The sequence below is a fragment of the Rosa rugosa genome, chromosome 4, assembly GCF_958449725.1.
Source record: "Rosa rugosa chromosome 4, drRosRugo1.1, whole genome shotgun sequence".
Taxonomy (NCBI): domain Eukaryota; kingdom Viridiplantae; phylum Streptophyta; class Magnoliopsida; order Rosales; family Rosaceae; genus Rosa; species Rosa rugosa.
In genome coordinates this window covers 56,126,862-56,143,148 of record NC_084823.1, presented here as the reverse complement: position 1 = coordinate 56,143,148, position 16,287 = coordinate 56,126,862, and the positions used below count along the sequence as shown (strand labels likewise).

General features: G+C 38.7%; 1 protein-coding gene and 1 pseudogene across 1 annotated transcript; one reads left to right on the top strand and one right to left on the bottom strand.

Annotated features, from left to right (window-relative positions):
• The first annotated feature begins 7,097 nt into the window (after positions 1–7,097).
• LOC133742037 (germin-like protein subfamily T member 2) lies at positions 7,098–7,840 on the top strand (annotated as a pseudogene).
• Positions 7,841–8,651: 811 nt separating this feature from the next.
• Positions 8,652–9,356, bottom strand: LOC133745082 (F-box protein CPR1-like). The gene has a single exon (XM_062173075.1). It carries the CDS (start codon positions 9,354–9,356, stop codon positions 8,652–8,654), a length of 705 nt encoding a protein of 234 aa, XP_062029059.1.
• Between the last annotated feature and the right edge of the window lie 6,931 nt (positions 9,357–16,287).

Here is a 16,287-nt window from a genome sequence, read left to right as displayed (position 1 = left end):
AAGAGGTTTGCACGATTGTCTTCAGATCAAATCTGCTTAACTTCAATCTTCTGATGCTCCTGTTGTTGCTGATTGAAGGAGAACTTCGGTACAATATGTTTGGTGTTGTCTCCTTTGATGAAACTCGTCTTTATCTGCTCTATGTAAGCAACATTATCCTCGTAGATAATGGTTGGTTCATCAGTGGTGGAATGCAGTCCACATGTGCTTCGAACATGCTTTGTAACGGCTCTTAGCCATGTACATTCACATACTGCTTCATGAAGAGCTAGTATCTTAGCATGATTCGAAGAGGTAGCAATAAGTGTCTATTTCGTAGACCTCCAAGAAATTGCAGTATTCCCAATGGTAAAGACATAACCAGTTTGGGAACGTGCCTTGTGTGGGTCTGATAGATAGTCTATATCTGCATATCCAACAAGGCGAGCATCATTCCGAGGATCAAGGTGGTTTGATCCATTCCTTGATGCGTATGGATAGAATAAGCCCATATCCGCCGTACCTCTAAGGTAGCGAAAAATGTCTTTTAGGCCATTCTTGTGGCGGCGTGTTGGCGCAGAGCTATATCTACCTAACAAGTTCACATCGAATGGGATGTCCTGTCTAGGGCATTGAGCCAAGTACCCATGGTCTATTGTACTTAGATATGGGACTTCTGACACCAATATCTCTTCGGTATCATCTGCAGGATGATACGGTTCTCTCTAGACTTCAGACGACCATGGGTGTGCTTGCTTTTATCCTCATTAAAGCGTCTTAACATCTTCTGGATGTAATTTGGTTGATGGACCAAAAATTCATCTGCACTGTGCTCGGGCTCCGAGACAATGATTTGTTGTCCCAAGGTCTTTCATCTCAAATTCTGACTTCAGGTGCTTTGCAGTTTCTTTGATTTCTTCAGGAATATCAATCAAATTCATGTCATTGACATAGACCGCACAATTGCAAACCCGGAACTTGTTTCCTTCATAAACACGCATGGGCATAGTTTATTATTCACATATCCCATCCCGATCAAATATTCACTTAGACAGTTATACCATCTCCGTCTAGATTGTTTTAATTCATAAAGTGAACACCTCAAAACTAATGGAGAACACGTTCCGTGGTCTAGAACTATTTGCATTGGGTACCTTAAGTCCTTCAGGAACTTTCAGGTATATCTCTGTATTATGATCCCCCTAGAGATAAGTTATGACCACATTCATAAGCTGCATATTCAGTTTTTCGGAAACTACCAAATTGATAAGGTAGTGGAACGTTATGACGTTCATTACGGGAGAATACGCCTCCTCGTAATCAATCACAGGGCGTTGAGAAAATTCTTGCGCCACTAGACGAGCTTTGTGTATCACAATCTCATTTTTCTCATTACGCTTCCTTATAAATACCCATTTAAATTCTACAGGTTTAACATGGGAGGTGTAGGAACAACAGGTCCAAAACACCTTTCTCTTTGTCAAGGAATCTAATTTGACCTGGATTGCTTATTTTCTTTTTGGCCAGTCGTTTCTTCGTTGACATTCATCAACAAAGCAAGGTTCGAGATCATCGCATATTATAGTTTCGGTGGCCACCGCAAATACTAATATATCATCGATGATAATCTCATTCAAATTCCAAATCTCACAAAATTTACCGAGATTTCTCTATTCTCGGGATTGGGTTCAAATGTTGGAGCGTCCCCCAACGTCGTCTCTTCTAGGACAGACCCATAATCCAGATTTATCTCGTGAGATGAATCAGTTTGAGATTGCGATGTTAAGAAGATTCATTTGTGCCGAGTTTACCCTCTTCTGGGGATAAGAATCTTTCGAACCTAATGGTCTACCTCACTTCTGGGCAGGGACATATGACTGGTTAGCCACTATGGTCGTACCTCGTCCATCTGGGACGACATGTCCTACAGGGACATCTATCCTTGCAGGCACATTTGCAGCAGGTATATGTGATCTCGTCACTTTAGCTAGATCAGAGAAAGCGTCTGACATATTTTGGGCTATACTTTGTAGATCTAGAATTCTCCGCACTTCACTATCGCATTGTGCGGTTCGGGGATCGAGATGAGACATAGTGGGGACATTCCACGTCAATTCATGTCGTTCATCAGGAACGGTAACGTTCTTATCTCCCCCTAACGGCGGGAAGACTGTCTCATCAAAGTGACAATCTGTAAACTCTCCGGCATTATCAAGTCTTATGGACTTTATGGGATAATCCGAGTGGTGATCCACAATTTCATGATCTGGGCGAGAGTTTAGCAAAAGCAGCATTTTCTTGTGGACAATAGTGTAACATGTGATCACTTTGTCGATACATCAACCACAACCATGAAATATTTAAATTGTCCGCATGGTGGTTGGAAAGGTCCACAAATTTTCCTTGCATTCTGTGCAGAAAAATGGTGTGTGTATATACTAGTCTTTGCACATGATGGTCTAGAGTTTAACATTCCTAACGAGCAAGTTTGGCGTAATGTGTTACTAAACACAGGACCCTTATTCAGAAGGGGATGCCCGTGTGATAAGTTGAGGATACGGTGCATCATACTTTGACCTGGGTGTCCCAAATGGTCATGCCATAGCAAGTAGTTGCTCGAATTGGTTAGCTTCTGGCTAACAAATTTCAATTTCTCCAATATACGCTTCTGGCCGCACATTCAGAGGTTATGCAAAGATATTACACTCATTTTTCTTAGGGGTTTCAACGTGATAAATGTTGGTTCGAATATCCTTAATACTCAATAACGTTCTTCTGGAACGTGGAGAATATAAGGCCTCATTAATGGTAAATTCAGTACCATTGGACAACATAAAGTGGGCTTTGCCATAGCCCTCTATCAGGTTGGATTGGCCTGATATGGTTGTCACAGAGGTATGCATGGGCAATAAGTTTGAAACATATCTCCGATCTCGGAGTATGGTGTGCGTAATAGCACTTTTAACCAGACAACAAACTTCCCCACAGAATATGCCTATTCATTTATTTAATTCAATGGATCACATGTATGAATAAGTTTATTGAATTAAATATATTCGAACATAACCACATTTCTATAATCCAAAATAATTGAAAACATAAATCACCAAAATCCGAAGATGTTTCATTCATTAAGATGAAATAGATATGGCACAAGGGGCCAATTATACCCATGTCTTCGAGTTCTAATCCTCGGTATGTTCAGTAACTGCCTGAAAATCCATGATCTCTAGTGTGGAATCGATAGAAAATGACCCTTTAATAAAGTTGGTATTTCGAGTTCTGCGACTGGCGTAATACTCATCTACTGCTTAGGCTATCGCACAACAGGTGCGGGACCAGCAGTCAATTCCTCCACATTGATAACAAAGATCATGCTGATCGATTCTGGTGGCAGCGGGCCGGACCAGTGTTCCTTTCAACTCGGGCTTGCTGAGTTATGGCATCATGGTTCCTACCACGTGGGCCTTGGCCACGTGGAGCCTGATTACATGGCCTCTTGGGCTTTGGCCAAGTGGCAGACGGTCATATGGGCTAATTTCGTTCTGCCAATCATGTCTTGCTTCAAGCAAGAAAATGGTCATTTGATGGTGAAAGTGCTCTTCTAGAGCGACCCAAAGAATCTGTGTATCCTCTTCATCGGATACTCAACTTGGAGTGTTTTCTCCATATGTTTCCTTTGAAAATTATGGCACTCATATTAAAAGTCTCAATGACGACATTGTTAGCATTGATTGTTGATCTCATCTTCTTTGCAGTTAGATGAATTATCACATCTTGAACCACTTTAGATAGTTTCTTCCGGAAACCTCCAAAGAAACAAAGTCAAGTTTGTTGAGATTTGGTATTTCTTACAGGAAAGGAACAAATAATCTTAGTGCTTTGGGTAATATCGTCCATAAGCAACTAATAGGAACTTCAGGTTCTATAACATGGTATGAAAAATCGGATTAAACATGTAAAATCTACTGGTTTTATCATGTGTGGTGAATTTATGAAGGAAACTTCAAGTTTCTTAAATGGCATTATCGAAACTACAAGTTCGATATGTGTATGAACTACTGGTTCATTTAGAACTTCTAGTTCATTAGGTACCTGCATTTTCTACACATATATTCTAGTGCGAAAATTTAGACAAGTAACACAATAATATTGAATAGAGCAAATTGAAATAATATCTCACAAATTGAATAAATGGAAATCACAAATCAATTGAGATATTAATTGCATGCTAGTAATATAACATATTAATTGTCACACAATTATGTGAATAAATGCTTCTGGCAATTAATTACACATATGAAATATGGTGAATTTATTTACAATAGCCATAATGACATGCACATTGTCTGGGTTCAAATCTCAGTAGAATCAAATCATTTTTCCTTTTATTTGGTTCTGCTGGACCAAAGAAAGAGTGGGCTTGATAGTGAAGCCTATCGGGCTTAGTCTGCGGGCTTGTGACCCGGCCTTTCATGCGTAATTTAAATGGTGTGTGAGGCCTGCTGGGCTGCTAGGTCCCGCAGAGGGAGAGTGGGCCTGCTGGGCTCAAGCTGGTCTGCCAAGGAATGAAAAGTTATTACTCAACCCTTTTGGTAACTCCAATTAAATACGACCAGGTAAGAGTATGAGGTTTGGGTGGAGCGAGGCTCTCTTAAGTACACAGCCTCATTGTATCTTGCCTAGACATCACATCGAATTGGGTGAGCCTACTTGGAAAGATTCATAATATTTCAGTGTTGTCAAAACTACAGGTTCGATACTATATGTGAACTTCTGGTTTAATATTTATGTATGAAATTTTGGTTCAATGTTTATGTGTGTGAACTTCCGGTTCGTTAAGTACCTGCATTCCGCACATATATATTCTAATGCAAAGAATTTAAGCGGGTAAAATATTTAAATTTAATATGAGCAGGTAACACCACAAAACATTATCATAATAAATAATGAAGGAAAGATGTATCATTATCACAAAGTCCAAACAAGTATTTATAGATATTTGTCACAATATACATGAATTAATAGCTAAATTAAAAAGCTATTGATTTTCCTTTTACTCATTCCATTATGCCAATTATAGTGCAAGAGAAATAAGTGTCTCTCATAGATGATTAAGTTAAACTAGATGCTTCAATAAAAGTCATAAATCGTGATTGCAGCTTCTACTGAATAGCAGTCGAAAAACAAACCAAAATCCCAACCAAAACAACCCAGAAAAATATGAAAAATTATAGAGATGCAGTAAACACACAGAGGCTCTAGTATACAAAATTTGGTGAATTTTGGAGTTGAATTACTATTTTAAATAAATACGGGAACACAGAGGACAGAAGGTAAACTGAAACAGTAAAATCTGTTTTTGCTTGGAAAAACATACTTGGTTGTAGAGCTGGTAGATTGATGTTGATTGAATGATGAACCTCTTCTTTTCTGCAACCCAAGAGTTATTCACCTCTTCTCTTGTCGATCGGCAATCCGAATCCTAGAGCTAGTCGTGCTGATAACGTGTTGTAAAACTAACATAAAAGTGTTTCAGAAAATGGAGAGAGCTTTGCTTCAAAGATCGAACTTGAGAGAGAGAGAGAGAGTTTAGATGCAGAGAAGGAGTGTAGTATGTTCTGTTTTTCTCCTTCTTACATGGATGAGAAATGGACTACATATATAGTGGAAGACAAGGAACATATAGCCTAAAGTCCTCCATAAAACAAGGACCCTTAAAGTCCTCCTTAAAACATGGATCCCCTAAAACTAGGAAAGAGAAAAGCATCTTCTAATATACAACAATTTACATGATATAGCCATAATAGTTTACAACAAGTTCTATATTAGTCCGGAATATTGAAACTCCATCATCCCTAAGTATGTAGCAGCAATGTCAGGCCACTACTTTCCTGAAGAAGAAGCATCCTAACATCGTTTCCCGTTGTATAGTTATTATAATCCTGTTCCCTGCTTGGAGCTGAGGCTTACTCGTTAGCTCGGGGATCATGGAAAGACAGTGCTGCTGCTCTTCCTACCAACTTTAGGCCTCAAGAGTACTTGTTAGGTTCCAATAGAGTAAAAAAAAAATTTGTCAACAATTCTTTTCATTGGGTTCAACAACAGATATAAGAAAAAGGGGACGAAGAAATATTCATTGGGGCGTTTGATACGTTCAGTGAACTATTTCGTGAGCTAAAGTTGCCGGAAGCTTTGAGAAAATGTAGCCTGCGTTTGGGCTTGCCAATGTTAAGATATGGAGAGGCACTTAGCTTGGTCGAGGTTTTTTCGATTTGTGAGGTGGAATTATGCGCTCCTCCGGTTCTGTTTTGCTTCAAGAGAAGTTGTGAAGTATTAGTAAGAACAGACTGTCTGCAAATTGTGAATTTTAGGACCAAACAGGTTAAGGAGGCCTTGTCTTACTTAGCAAAGCCAAAGCTAATTCTTACTAGGTAGCTGCAGGTAAGAAGCAACAATATCTTGATCTTTTGGAGTAGTTTTTGCACTCGCTTATTACTTTCACTATATGGAAGCGTCTTATTTCTTAGTTTTGAGGTTTATATATGCCAGATTATGTTGCACCGATAGAATTCTCTTGTTACTTGCATCCAGTATCTTAAATAACTTAAAACTGCTAGCTTGGACCATTCTTACTATTATAGATGCTCATGAATTTGGACTACTTAGTACTTTAGATCCAGCGCTTGGTGTAGGCATTTATGAGCTAGTAAAGTTCTGATCTGCAGTGGTTTAGATCAAGATCATGGCCGGCCGGCCAACAAATTGTCATGAAACACGAAAATAAACATATTTCTGTTGCCTGTTGAACATGTCAACTGTTTGGAAAGTAACAAGAGTGTTTCAACTTTGATCTATCAACTTATTTTGTATCCAACATCTTCTCATTCTATCCTTGTTAAAAGGCAGGTCCTCGACCATTATCCTCTTGGTACTTTTCTCCGATATAGAAGTTTATTTTGTTCAACTCTGCTTGGTTGCTTGTAGTTTGTCACGGTTTCCTTGCTGATCCAATAATAAAATGACAAAAATGAATTTTCAGTATGGTACTTGTGTATATATAGGAGCAGAACTTGCTGGTCTAGAAGTCCAAATAACTTCAAGAACTAGCTAGTTGGCTTTAAATTGAAGCCATGGTAACCTCATCACCAAGCTATCTATGCTGCTTTGCAGGTTCAGTACTTCTTTCCTTGCCCTTACATTCTGCAGACCCTGATCAATTACAAGACTTCTGTGTTGCAGATTTCACTCGTGCCTCCAAGTCTGACAATGTCTTCCCCTGCAAGCCCATCGCAGAGGTTACTTCTGATGACTTTGTCTTTGATGGTGCACGCGAGAAAGGGAACATCACAGATATGTTCGGGCTGAATGTGACGGGGTTAACTTTGCCCCGGGTGCCTTGAACCCACCTCACTCACACCCTCGTGCAAGTGAGATTGGGATTGTCATTGAAGGGACAATTCTTGCGGGGTTTGTGACAACTGACAATGTGTACTACTCGAAGGTTTTGACCGCCGGGCAGATGTTTGTGATTCTGAGAGCACTTGTGCACTTCCAGCTCAATGTTGGAAAAGGGAATGCCCTATCCATCACAGCTTTCAACAGTCACTTACCTGGCGCTTCTAAACTTCCTTTGAATATGTTTTCTACTACGCCTTCAATCCCGGACCAAGTGTTAACAAAGACCTAATTTCAAGTAGACCAAGATGTTATCACCAGCATTAGATCCAAGTTTGGCTAATGCTTCAAATTAAATACTATGGATCAAACAATTAGGTTTCTGTCGAGAGATTTGTCTCTCTCGTCCCTTCTTTCAATGCTTCACCTAATGATGCGTGCTGGATAAGTAACCCATGTAAGAACAGAGTCTTCCTAGTCTCTTCTCTGGGACTTTGGTTTCTGCTCAGTTTGTCTAGTATAAATTGCAACAATATCTATGTGATTATTTTACCATATATAACAGCTTTTCTTCTATTTTGAGAGTACTGATTATAAGAGGGATAAAAATGATTGCATCATCATAGAAAGCTACTTTGCTCAAACTCCTCAAAGTATCATGATCCAATAACATTGACCACTATTGATGCATTGAATCAAAGGTGGTAATCAAACAAGGTTTATGGTTATTGCCAAATAACACGGTGGTGCGAAATTTTCAGATACTATGCATAATGAGGAAAGTAAAATCACTACTAAATCTATGATACAGAGAATCTAATCCAACTTCATTACAGAATACTTCAGGACTCTCATCCATTGGTTAGTAACAGTTATTCCGAGGTAGTTCTGGCCGCCTCCTAAGAAGATTAAGGTTTTCCACAGAAGTAATTACCGTCTGTAACGTCCTCTCAAACCAGCCGAACGGTTCAATTCCCTTATTCTCCACCCCATACCAATAAAATCCCGAATCTTTTGCAAAAAAAACCTTTTTACCACACTTTGAAAAGATCAAAGGATTGCTGCAATACCTATGTCTGTCATAACAACAAAGCTTGGTCCAAGATTTGGCAACTCCATATTCCTTCAAAATCCAAGTCTCCCGGAGAACACCAGCTTCTAAACAAAAGCATAAGAACCCTCCCATAACATGCAAATCCAAGTAGTTTATACTCAAATGCTCACTGTTATAATGATCTGGGGCAGAAAACCAGTGGTACTCTTCACTTGCGAGATCAAAGGTTAGAACTACCATTGGTCCTCCACCTTAATTTGTCACCTGACCTCATCAACCAATGTAAAGAACTATCCAGACAAACCCCATTTGAGGCAAATATATAATCTTTATTAAGATGAGCAGGCAAGTCTTGGACCCTTTTCCATGAGTGCAATTTTAGACTATAAACCTGCACTTCCGAGCTTGTAACAACACCACTCGGATCCTTAAACTGCCCCATTCTCACAAACTTATAGTCATCATTGACTGAATCATACCTGAAGCCATAAAAGGTGTTGCTCTGCGTCCACTTATTGAAGGCTGACAAAGGAATCCTCTTAAACTTGTGGATTGTCGGACTCCACAAACCAAAGTCTTCATTTTCCAAGGATCCAAAAATGCAAAGCAAACCATTACAGCAACCCAAGATCTTATTTCTTTTCTCAACCTGCTTTGACGGCTGCTTGATTAACATAATTCTTCCGTTTCTGTCATTTTCAAACAACGTCATTTTAAAAAACTCATCAAGCTTGGATGGTAGAATTAAAAAGGACGGATCCATTGAGTTGCGCTTGAAGGAGAGTTGGAGATGCAGCTTGGCCCATTCTGGGTCTTGGATGGCTGCATTCCAAGCTTTGGAGACACACATGAGTCGTATCAAATCCTTGGTCGAAAGCCTTGCAAGTATGTCAAAGATTAGCTCTTGTGGGATATTGTGTGACATGCCGAATTCATTTCCATCGGAATTAGCAAGGTTACTCAGTGTTGCGCGCAGTTTGTTTTTTCACTCTCATTTCCTCTTCTGTGGGTTCGAAATCTTCACAATCTGGAGTAAAGCTGAAACCGAAACGAATGAAAGAGTCCACCTCACAAATAGTTGAATGTAAGGTCTTGATGATATGCTTCCCTCCCCATTCATCGTCCACAACTTGAAACGTGGTGATACAGTGTTTTTGTTGAGGATCAGGATCAGCTCTATTTTTTCTGAACCGATTTAGGACGAGACAAAAATCCAAGTTCCCCAAGTGAACCAAATATCCTTGTCTAGTTTCTTTGAACTTATAACGACCTGTTTGCGCCTGGTTGATATGCAAGCCTTCCAAATTGGGTTGAGGGCTTATATAAAAAGTAACATCACCATCCTGATCCAAATCCCACCAAAATTTGAATGCCACAACACTGTTACTTGAAGTATCAAAGGTATAGATAGTGTCACCTACAACCACGGCCCTCCCAGTATCAAAGGTATAGATAGTGTCACCTACAACCACGGCCCTCACACTGAACCGATGATGACTAGAAGCAGGCTGCCACAGTTGGACTTCATGCCATTGTTTTCTGGTGACATCAAATTAAAGCCATGAAGTAGTCATCGCCACCAAGTGAGAACAAAATAAAGCCATAACAAACGGCATAACCTAGTATCTTCTTAGGCCTAGCCGGACAAGGAGGGAGAGACTCCCAACAATTAGTGGCAGGATCATATAGCTCAAAGGCCGGTGTTGGGATCTCCAGCCAGCAATGTGGATTGGTAGCAAGATGATAAAGCTTTCCATAGGCGGAAACAACAGTTGCATAAGGCTTATGAGCTTGAGGTGAAGAGTTCAATGGGACCAATGACTTTGTCTCCGTGTCGAAGACATATCCATAGGGTGGTTTTGAAGTACTCCGAGTACTTCTGTTTGGGAACAAGTATAGTTTGGAGCGGCTGAAGAACCTGGCAGTTGCCAAGTGTGAATGCTCCGGTAACCTTGCTGCTACAGGCTCAAGTAGCAGAACCCCACGACGCCTAGAACTCCTCCGCTTACGGCAGCTACTACATTCTCCACCGCTTATGACTTGCCCTCCTGGTTGGATTTTCACTTCATATAGCGAGCTATATGAGCCGTGATCAGAATGCGCCGTCAGAAATAAAGACTTGCCTTTCCCTTCTTCTATGGCTCTTTGAGAGAATGAAGCAATTAGGTCACCAAACAGTTAGGGTTTAGGGTTCCGGAGCAGTATGCATGCAGTTTGCCTTTTATACAATGGATGACTTTTATCACGATGGTTAATAAATGGACCGAGTAATTTGGAGCGAATTGACCTAAATCCAAATCCATAAATATCGGATGACTCTTATTGGACATAACATATATCCCTAAATTTTTATATGGTCAAAATTAAGATCAACATGTATATTTATACCTAAAAATTTTAGTTTTGGCTAACAAACTCTCTTCCTTCAAATATAGTACTATCCTCATGCCGGCGCTATGGCGTGAGAAATTTTTTTTGTCACAATTAGAAAAATTGAAGGTAATGAAAATGTTTAAGACGTGCATTTCAAGGTTTAGCTGGTAGTTTTCAAGTGATTATAGTTTCTATGTTTTTTTTTTTTTTTACTTAATTGTATTGTTTGACAATTTATTCATAGAAAAATTAAATTAGTAAAATTAATAAAGTGTGGTTGAATGACATTAAAGGAAAACCAAATTTTGGTGAAGCCCTTTGACACTAAATTATGGCCTCGATTTATAGTGGTAGAGATAGATAAACAGATACAGCTATCACAACCCTTGAAACCCTGAAACTTCTAAATTATATTATCATCCCAAATTGAAAAAAGGAAGGAGAAAAAATTGATATTCTAAGAGTTGACAACTCGTTTGAATTTTGTTCTGTTCAGAGAAGGTTTTGCTTGCGCGCCCATCTTGTAAAAGGGCTAGTTGAATTCATTGATCCCACACAATACACACTCATGATTTAAGCACGTTTTCACTGTCATTTCTTATAAATCGTCGACCAAGCCTACTAAACCCTAAATATTCTAGAATTTGGCCAGAAAGAATTATAATAAAATCTGCATATAGATGTGTCTGTCTATACCTATCACTTAATGATTTAATGACCACGCAATATGAAGTGATTGACATGAATGATCTTATCTAGATATAACTTGATCATCAAGATTACAAATTTACAATATACTAACATGTAACTTAGTTATATATATATATATATATAGGAAAACATTCAGTGTACTCCCTTGAATTTTGAGGTTAAAATCAGTTTGGCCCCTCTTTTTGAAAATTAATCTGGGCGGTCCCTGATCTCTCAAATAGCATCACCCGAGTCCAAAATTTGAATTTGGCTCGAAACATGACGTCATGTGCTGAATTGGAGCCGACATAGGGGTCCACTTTTCAGATTTCAAGCACCCAAGAAGGGCAAAATGGATATTTCTAATTTATTCTAATTTTTATTTTTTTCTCTCTACATTTTCTTTCCTCTCTCTCTCTCTCTCATTCTCTCTCATTTCAGATGAAAGCCTCCACCGCTGAGAAGCTCCAGCACACCATCCGCCACCCCGATCTCCTATCCCAACTCTCCTCCGCTCCATCAATGCCCTCACTCTCTAGCTCTCCAACGTCCACGCCACCTTCAAGCTCTTCCACCACACCCTCCGCGCCCTTCGCCTCTCAAAGAAGCTCCGTGACCTCGCTGTCGACCCCGAAAAGATCGAGCAGCAACCCAAATCAATAATCACAACTAGCCATTCAATTCATAATTTAAGATTCTTAGTATACCTTGAATTCACAAAACGAAGGGATACTCCCCTCGTTCTCTTCCGCCACCACAAATGGTGGTCCGAAGGAGGCTGAACATACCTGAATTGCTCATTTCAGCCAACTAAATGATTTGAACCCGACCAGGCATCTTGTCACACTCCAAAACGTCATATACAAGAGAAACTAAGATGAAAGTAGTAGAAGACCATACTTCTAGTATTAGGCAAGAAGAGCAGGAAAGTTAAACTTTCCTTTCCCCTTGTCTTTAGGGCTAGAAACATTACCAATAGCTGCAGGATCTTCATGAAGAGGTTTGACGCCGTCATACTCTTCAAAGCAAACCAAGGCTCGGTCAAAGCACCAACCCCCACCTCGGAGTACCTTGTTACGATCACGCACTGATTCAAAGGAGAACAAGAATAAATCTCCAGCCCGTTCCTAAACCCTAAATTCTGCCTTAGGATCAACCGGCTTACGGGTAAGAGGTTTTCCAATCAGAAAAGGTTGGGAGGACCTGCAAATGAGGCCACCACCAATCTTTCCTAGGTGAGGAGCACTGCCTTCTTCAGTGAGGACAAGGGAAGCAGCGAAGCTTGCTGTGACAGCATAAATGGAAGCCATTGGATGGAGAGAAGTCGATAAGAGAGTGATAGCAGGAAACTAGGGAAGGAGGCTAGGGCGCCGTTAAAGACTAGGTTGAGAGAAAAACTCTCCTAGGGTTTTTTTGTGTTTTCAGATGGTAGCAACTTTTTTATAAGATGAGAAGTATAAAGCGGAACAAAAGACTTTTTGTACTACATATTTGACTTGTACGTTGAGTTGAGTGCTTAGGACCTCTTTTCATTTCCTTTTCTAGTTGTGTATATTGAAAGATTGTGAAAATTGTGTTTTGAAGATATCGTTCCTCATTGGCCAAACGAAAGTGAACATAAACTTACTCTAGTTGCTTATTGTAATCAGGGGTTTAGGCTCAATGTCCCCCCTTGTATTCAACAGTTTCATTAATCAAGGCTTGAGGGCAGCTGCACTAGCCCTTCTTTAAAAAAAAAAACTTACTTACCATATATATATATATATATATATATATATATATATATATATTGTACAATGCTTCTTAAACGTGAATGCAACTTTTTTCATTACAACTTCTCATCTATCTGTAGATAGTAGCGGAAGAATATGTAATGGTCATTCTAGCCTTACCCTTATTTTATTAATGAAAGTTCTGGAGACAATTATTTAAACAAAGGTGAATACGAAGATAGAGATTTTTTTTTTTAATAACTAAAGTCCATTCTATTGATGAATCTCAAATAGTTCATCGATTACAAAATCTTTCAATTGTCAGCAGGATTTCTTGTGATTTCCCTAGGAAGAAAGATGTAATCTAACATTCTTTATTTGGAGAAAATTTCCAGCCTTGTTCTAGAATTTTAGGGGTTAGCGGGATGGGACGTTTTATAAGAAACGAATCCAGTTCCTCTAAATTTACTCAGTGTGCAGTTACATGAATTTCATAAAATCACACGGGGAGGTGACTCTACTCATTATCCTTTATGTGGGAGGACTCTACTCAGAATTGTGACTCGTTATCACACGGGGAGGTGATAGCCTTTTCCCTTTAAGTGGATTCTAATGATGCAGCTGGATTGTCCTTTCTTTCAGCAAACCATTTCTGGTGTCATGGGTGAACAGCAGGTTTCCACCTTTGGTTGGTGGACTAGTAGAACTTAGGGAACAAGTATAGCAAACTGAGGCTATTGTGCATTTAGGGGAATTGAAGTTCTGTTTACTTCAAACTGCACTTCCTGCAAAAAATTGTGATCGTGAGAGTTTGTGTATCACATCGTTTGAGATTTTGAATGAAGGAGAAGCATGGCTGATCAATATTTCAATACATTAGATTCAACTATTCGTGATATGAATAGCCAAGATTGTGGCAGATTCCTTCTTAAGTTCTCTTTTGCACCGTAAGTTTATTCCTTCACGATTATTCTCTCTCTTAACTTTGTATAAAATTATTTCCAGTATGTTAAACCTACTTATGTGCTTTAATGTATTAAAGAATTTGGAGATCTAGAACTTGATAGTGATGCAGCTGATACTAGCCTGCAACAATGGCATATGAAGAGTGGAGAAAGCAATGAAGATTTTGAATGGTGCATGCATCAAAGATCCATATAGAAGGTAACTTGGATGTAATTAGTGTTGTCTTTATTTCTTCATTTGGGTTGGCAAGAGGGAAGAGTCACATTTAGTTGTTAGGATTAGCATAATTTGTACATGACGACTCTGAGTATGTAAAGACGTTTTTGCTTCGTAGTTTATGGAAAAATGCTAGAATAGTCTCACTCAGAGATAAGCAATCTCCATGTTTAATCCCCTGGCAGGAGTATTATTAACCTCGTCTTACTGAAAGCAATAAGATGAACTCAATAATAGCCTATTGTTGTCAATCCTCAAGTCTTAATTCACTTTTCATTGTATCGTTTTGTTGATGACTTTGGTATCACAGTTTGCAAATAGTGATGTTAGTATAAGAATTTAGTGTGCTGGCATTTCTTATGCAAATTAAACTATGCGAGTGTTTGAGGTGAAACTAATGACACGTTTACTTACTTGGAATGAAAAATAATCATGAATCGGAGACAACTGGAATGAGAGAAGAAAGGAATTGGTTTTGATTCCTAAACTCATCTCCTCCCTTCGTAATCAAATTCCTGAGTATTCAGGAATTGATTCTTGAAAATGAGGTGGGACCTACATCCATTCTGATTCCTTCATTTGTTAGTAAACGCAGGAATACTTTTACCAAGAATCATTCTGATTCCTTTATGTCTTAGTAATTAAACGTAGGAATATTTTTACTCAGAATCATTCCGATTCTTTTATGTCTTAGTAAACGCAAGAATACTTTTACCCGGAATCATTTCGATTTCTTTATGTCTTAGTAAACGTAGGAACATTTTTACCTCGTAATCATTCCCTCCATTTTCATTCCCATTCCAAGTAATTAACGTGCCCTAAAGTTATTGAAACTCAAGATAAAGACCCCAACTGATATTTGTGAATCACTTATAGGTAATTCGTTCATATGTACATACGGCTGCTTGTATGTATAGCGTATACTGCTTGCCAAATATGAGATAATCTTATATATAGCTCCAAGCTGCATAGTGTTGATAAAGCTTATAACGTGCTGGCATGTTTTGTCGATGAGCCATAACATGTTGGTTAGTGGACTAACTAATATTGTTGAGGTCACAGATTCAAATCTCATTAGCTTCAAAATGATTAGTGTAGAGTTAAAAAGAAATAGTATTCATAAGCACGTGAATCCCATATTCATTTGGAACCCTTGGGTTAGGAAGTTTGTGATTTTACCACAACATTGTACTATTGATTATTACGAATATTATAATGATCATCATTCTCAAAGTTATCAACACTATGACAGACCGCGCTGCTAAAAATTTATGGCACGTTTACATACTTGGAATGAAAATAATCATGAATCAGAGACAACTGGAATGGGAGATGAAAGGAATCGGTATTGATTCCGGATGAGTTGATTCCTAAACCCATCTCCCCCTTCGGAATCAAATTCCTGAGTATTCAGGAATCGTTTCCTTATAAAGAGGTGGGACTTACACCCATTCTGATTCCTTCATGTGTTAGTAAACACAGGAATAAATTTACCCTGTAATCATTCTCTCACATTTCAAGTAAGTAAACTCTCGTGAAAGAATCACTTTGTTGCTTTAACCACTTGTTTTAGGCTACAAAAGTTAATTTTATCAACCATACTTCGCATCCATACTAAAGTTCTTTGTATTAAAATGTAAATACGCAAATTATATCTACAAATTATATGAATGAAATTTGAGTTTTTTTATTGGAACCTCCAAATTTACTTACTTGACCTCCTTACTTTTTACACCTCCTATCAAATTTTCAAATACTAAATTTATTCACTAAACCTCACTCAAGTTCCTGAAATAACCTCACTCATATAATTTGCAAACAAACTATTAATTACATATTCATTCCTTAATCAGATTACATAAATCTCTTATCCAATAAAAAAGAAACTCAAACACAAGG

Coding starts and splice junctions, on each gene's coding strand:
- LOC133745082 (XM_062173075.1), bottom strand. CDS start 9,356: ATGTCACACAATATCCCACAAGAGCTAATCTTTGACATACTTGCAAGG.